At 29.5% G+C, this 6,313-nt stretch overlaps 1 protein-coding gene across 1 annotated transcript; it reads right to left on the reverse strand.

Moving 5' to 3' along the window:
• Positions 1–427: 427 nt before the first annotated feature.
• Positions 428–4,033, reverse strand: LOC115698269 (putative wall-associated receptor kinase-like 16). The gene is made up of 3 exons (XM_030625478.2): positions 3,019–4,033; positions 2,764–2,934; positions 428–1,911 (listed from the first exon to the last, which is right to left on the reverse strand). Exons 1-3 carry the CDS (start codon positions 3,881–3,883, stop codon positions 695–697), a joined length of 2,253 nt encoding a protein of 750 aa, XP_030481338.1. The 5' UTR covers positions 3,884–4,033; the 3' UTR covers positions 428–694.
• Between the last annotated feature and the right edge of the window lie 2,280 nt (positions 4,034–6,313).

The following is a 6,313-nucleotide window of genomic DNA, read 5'->3' on the forward strand; positions in this document are numbered from 1 at the left end:
CACTGTGTACATATATATAATCTAACATGTCAGTTAACAGCTAAAATTGGATTGAAGTGGTAAACTGGTAACAGAATATGAGTTTTGGAGATTTTGCCATTAAAATTAAATTTTTGAGGTTAATTGCTAGCAAAGTGAGAGTTTTGAGTGTTTTACCGCAATTAACCCATATATTTAGAACATAATCATTCTTTCCTCCCTATAAATACAAATAAAATAAAAGTAATTGTTTTTAATTATTTACATAAACATTAATAATTACTTGTTAACTTTTCTAGTTAGTTTTCTCTTTCTGCATGAAGAATAATTAAGCAGGTCAAATATACACTAGGTCCTATAATCATCGTGATAAAATTCCCTAAAAGTTAATAAATAACACACACACTAAATTTCCTGTTGAATCCTATCACATGCTTTTTTTAATAGATTAGATATAAAGGCATTAATCTTGTTATAAATACTATAAAGACATTACTAAATACAAATCTAAATAATTCAATTACAACATATTAATGTCTAATGAATGTTGTACACCACCATAAAGTGGGATACACCACCACTAATGGTGACAACCTAAGTATATAAACAGAATTTGGCTCAAGCTCTTACTCGAACCTCTCCAACCCCCTAGACCAAGGAGCGCTTGGCTGGGAGCCCCGCCGCTAGGCCAAGCGCGCCTTGTCCTTGGTAACACTTAACGCCCACTATTGTATGAATTCAAGAGTTCATTTTGGATGTTCACATAGTCAGCAGAAGTATTATTCGTTGATTCACCATCCACGTTGTGAATACAGTTGGGGTACAAAGGTGATTCAACTAAGTACTTTGTCTCTCCAGTGGGAAAATTAGCTTCTCTTTGTTGATGCTTTTCCATAGCTCTTAACCCCTCTAATTCCATTGCCACTTCTTTCATTGTAGGCCTTTCATCACTTTTCACCCTCAAACATCTACCAGCAAGATTTGCAACTTCCATCAAAGCTTTAACATTTGCATCACTAACAATATCAGCATCAAAAATATCAAGTATTCTATCACCTTTTAAAGCAGAGACAAAATAATTTGCAAGATTTCTGTCATTCTCATCTCTTCTAAAATCAATGGCCTTCATGCTTGTTAATAATTCCGCTAACACAACTCCAAAACTATATACATCACTTTTATCAGTTAGGTTGCTTGAATACATGTATTCTGGATCTAAGTATCCAAATGTTCCTTGCACAAGTGTTTGAAGTTGATCTTGGTCAAGAGGATTCAATCGAGAAGCTCCGAAATCAGACACTTTTGCTGTGTAATTTTCGTCCAAAAGTATGTTCGCTGTCTTCACATCTCTATGTATGATTTGTGTTATAGTCTGGCTGTGCAAATAAGCAAGAGCTCCTGCAGTTTCTGAGGCTATCTTTAATCTCAACTCCCATGAAAGTGGTGAAAATTCGTTGCTTATGTTTTGAATATGCTCAAAAAGATTGCCATTTGTAATAAATTCATACACTAACAAAGGAACTTCAGTCTCCAAACAACATCCAAAGAGTTTAACCACATTCTTGTGATTAATCTGCATAAGAACAATCATCTCATTGATGAATTGTTCAATTTGTGTTTGAATGCCCACCTTTGACTTCTTGATTGCAACAAATTTATTTTCCATCAATTCTCCTTTATAAACTATTCCATAACCTCCCTCTCCAAGGATTCTGCTTTCATGGAAATTGTTTGTTGCTTTCTTGATTTCTTCCAAAGTGAAAATTTTAGTTGTATCCTTAGATCCTCTGTGGCTTGAAAATCTTTGTTGTAACATTATGCCTCCATTTTGTTCAAAGAATTTTTCTCTTAGCTTTGTTAACTTTCTTTTCTTCATTCCCCAAAACATTAAACCGATTGTAGCCATAATGGCTACAAATCCCATGCTTACACCTGCATCATATAAACACATGCATATTTAGTACAGATTTTATTGTTTTACAACTTAGGATATAAATTAGATAAAGAGATGACTGTTGATTAATACTCCCTCCCTTCTCAAAGATGTGGTTTTAATTAATGGTTGTTTATGTGAGTCACTTTATTAATAAATTTTTCTCTGTTTTACTCTATTAATGATTTTTTTTTTTTTTTTTGAGGGAATACTCTATTAATGATTAGAGGTAAGGTTAAACCCTAGTGATGTTTTTGAGCTTTTTGAGGTTCTATGGCACAAGAATTAGAGAAGATATATGGAAGCATTTGGAGGATACATACACTGCAATACATTTGGGTTCGTTTGATATGCCGTATAATATTATATTAAATTATATTTTATGTAATATTTTTATGTAAAACTATATGTGATATTAACTTTTATAGACACCTAAATATATAATATTTTAATATAAATTAAAGTTTAATATAGTATTATATAAAAATATGATATATAATCCAATTCAATATAATATAATATAATACGACCTAATACAACGTTACAAACAACAACTTACATAATTATATAGTGTGATCTAGCTGTTTATAACTATTAATATCCATACTTAAATTCAGTGGAATGTTCTATACCCTGCTAGTTATTCTATTTTCTATTATACACAGTTACATATGAAACCAGACATTCTATAATCTATTTTCTTGTGAATTGTGTCTCTCGAACTCATTGTAAGAGTCTATATTATATGTGTTTTGCTTAATTTTGATCTAACTCTGATAAATAATATATAACGTAATTACATATTTAAATATTTTCATAGAGGGTAGTAGATCAAATGTTTGAATACTTACTCACTATAATGTAGTCAACAATTCGATTTCTGGAATTGTCCTTCACATCTATGCACATGGTTTCATTTTGGGGCAAATATCCCTTTTGGCATAAGCACTTGAAACTACCTGGTGTGTTTTGGCATATTCCATTTTTGCAGAGATTTGGATCTTTTTTACACTCATCGACATCTAAAAAAAACATATAAATAATGGGATCATTTATATTATATACAATCAAATTAAGATATTTTTTGTGCTCATTTTCCATGTTACCTGTACAACCAAGGAAAGGGTTTCCTTCATAACCCTTTGAGCACCAACAAAGGTAGCCATCCCTAGGAATTGAATCAACACACACAGTATTCTCCTTACAAGCGTAACTCGTCATATTCTTCTTAGCAACTTCACAAGATTCGAACCCAACAGCAAAGTCAACCATAACAGGAACCTGAGTAAGATTGGTAAATTCTTCAAGCCTTGAAAAATTAAACTCAGTTTCTTCCATAAAAAAAGAATAGCTACACGGGTTAAAACTCCAAACACTTCTATGATGATTGTTACTTCTCAAACTAAAACGGTAGCTATTAAGTCCACTGGGGATCGAAGTTTTGCAACAGCCTACGCCAGAGCAAGACTTAAGGTCCACTTCGTGGGCGTAACTACACGAGGATATGCAGCCCGTTGTGTAGTTATTATCGCCCCTAAAGCCATTGATGGTTGCCAAATTATCGCAACCTATGGAGTAAAACTTGTTCCTGACAAAGGAAACGCTGAAATATTGATTAAAGGCTTGGTTGAAGTCTGAGACATTATTTTTCAACTGTGTGCCGTTCTCAGTGTAACAATCTTGGGCAATAGGCAGCATGAGTGTTACCTCGCCGGCTGCAACGGATAGTTTGCTGACGCTGAAACCGGAGTTGAAAAGGTACGGCTTTGAATTCTTACAATAGATCTGGAACAGGTATGGTGGTTCCATGAAACAGCCTTTGTCAAGGCCAAATGGGTATGGAATTTCGAAATCTCCGCATAACTGGTTGGTGCAACCACTTATGTGGGTTGGTATGGAGCTGTTGTTGCTGCAAAATGCTACATTTATCATCAACATCGCACATAGTATAAATTTATTAATTAACTCCATAATCAAGACAAGATGAGCTAATTTTTGTTTCTCTATCTATAATATGTATACTATTTTTTTTTGTTAAATTACACGATGGATGATTATATGCATATATATATATATAGTCTGTCTAGACAATGTGTCTTCTTCTTCCTCCAACCAAAGTAATACACTCGTTGACTCCTAATGTTTCTATACTATTAACATTTATAATTTTAGGAAATTCTACGATACACCATCTTAAAATAGATATATTGATGCACTCTTATCTATTTTAGCACCCGAAATAATTTTTTAGTCAAATTTTTTCTCATGGTCATATACATTATAGTTATTTAAGATATCCTGCAAAATTTTAAAAAATTTGAAAAAATTTAACACGCTAAAAACTACGTTCAAAATTAAAAAACTACGTGCGAGGCACGTATACTAAATTTTATGCTAATTTTTTTCTATGTTATTTGAAAGTTATATAATTAAAAATTAAAGAAAAAAATATTATTAGTTATTAGGTGAGATTATTATTATGTGTATAGGAAGAAATCACAAATTAATTAATCTTATAATCTTAACTTTAATCAAATAAGGTTCTAGATATATGAACAATAAATAATCACGTAAAAATCAAAAATAATTATTTGAATAAAGAATTCAATATACACAGTTATATATATGAATCTCATTATTCAAAAATAATTATTCAATATATGAACAATAATTTGTCACGCTATATGTTTCCCAATAAAAAAATCCACCTCCTCATAGTCAAAAATAAATAATACATGTAATACAGATCTTTGTAATAGAGTACCTAAAAGAAACAAAACTTCAGTTACCATAATCGGAAAAGGTTTAAGTGAACTAAATAATGACTAAGAAGATCTAAATTACAAAATGAAAATAACATGTCTATATGAGTATGATTTTTTTGCTATATGAGCATGATTGATCTAAGAGAAAATAGATAAACCTATAAACATATAAATATACTTAATATTAATTTTGACAAAGAAACAATTTAATTATAAACAATTCTAAATATCAGCTTGACAATTTTAACACACTAATGTATACATCATGATAATTTTATTTTATTTGATATCAAATGATAGAGATTATTGAGGTTTTCAGCCATGGAAAACACACTATGATCAAAAAGTAATGCTCATTAATTGTATATTTTAAAGAAACTCTAATTTCCATGAATGTCCCTAATAAGATATAAACAATAAAGTTGTAAATTAAAAAAAAAAAAAAGTAGCAAAATTAATATAAGAAATAGAACAAATTGAAGATTTATACAATACTAATTTGAACTCTTAGATGCCATTAGCGAAGAGGCAAAACTCGTTAGATCCCCTAGTAGAACACTACCTTAATGGTCTGAACACAAAAATTGTAGAAATCAAAATATGAATAAATTAGCATCATCAACAAAAAGAAAATTAAAGGGAAAAGACTTAATAATTACATGACAAATAATTATTAATTGAATTAAAAAATTAAGATTATAAGATTAATTCAAATTATTGTTCATATATTGATTCTAAAAAGAGTAAAATTAAGATTATAAGATTAATTGAATTAAATTTTTTGATATTAACAAAATTGTTGCTTTAATTTTTCATCACTGAAAACATATTGTTTTAGCTCTATTAGATAATCATATTTTCCCTCGTAAAAAGTCATTTTTTTTTATAATTGAAAGATGTGATGTTTGAGTAATTACATGTATCGTGTAATTAAAGATTTGATGTTGAGTCATTTTTTTATTTTTATTAATGATGTTTATTTTTTTTTTATTTAATGAGATTTATTTTATTATATATAAATAAAAAGTGATCCATGAATTTTTCATAAACTTTTATTTTTAATAATAAAACATTTTATTTTTAATATAAATAAGAAGTCACCCATGAATTTCTCATAAACCAAGAATTCGGTTATATAGGCACACTTTATATAGAATAGATAGTCTGTCTAGACAATATGTCTTCTTCTTCCTCCAACCAAAGTAATACACTCGTTGACTCCTAATGTTTCTATACTATTAACATTTATAATTTTAGGAAATTCTACGATACACCATCTTAAAATAGATATATTGATGCACTCTTATCTGTTTTAGCACCCGAAATAATTTTTTAGTCAAATTTTTTCTCATGGTCATATACATTATAGTTATTTAAGATATCCTGCAAAATTTTAAAAAATTTGAAAAAATTTAACACGCTAAAAACTACGTTCAAACAGTGTATTGCACGCGTGACTCTCTTATTTATACGCATGTAAAATAGACTGTTTGAACATTACTTTCTATATTATAAATTATTCGGAATTTCTCAAAATTTTGTAGGTTATCTTAAATAGCTATAACGTACATGAATGATTAATTTTTTTTTTTAATGCCGAAACAAGTCAAGGGTGTATCAGTACATCCCTTTTAAG

The sequence above is a fragment of the Cannabis sativa genome, chromosome 7, assembly GCF_029168945.1.
Source record: "Cannabis sativa cultivar Pink pepper isolate KNU-18-1 chromosome 7, ASM2916894v1, whole genome shotgun sequence".
Classification (NCBI taxonomy): Eukaryota; Viridiplantae; Streptophyta; class Magnoliopsida; order Rosales; family Cannabaceae; genus Cannabis; species Cannabis sativa.

What these genes read in the sequence shown, in the direction of transcription:
- LOC115698269 (XM_030625478.2), bottom strand. Translation starts at nt 3,883, where the DNA reads ATGGAGTTAATTAATAAATTTATACTATGTGCGATGTTGATGATAAAT. An exon ending in CCCTTTCCTTGGTTGTACAG is followed by an intron (nt 2,935 to 3,018) that starts GTAACATGGAAA and finishes TGTTTTTTTTAG; the next exon opens with ATGTCGATGAGTGTAAAAAA. An exon ending in TGTTGACTACATTATAGTGA is followed by an intron (nt 1,912 to 2,763) that starts GTAAGTATTCAA and finishes TATATGATGCAG; the next exon opens with GTGTAAGCATGGGATTTGTA.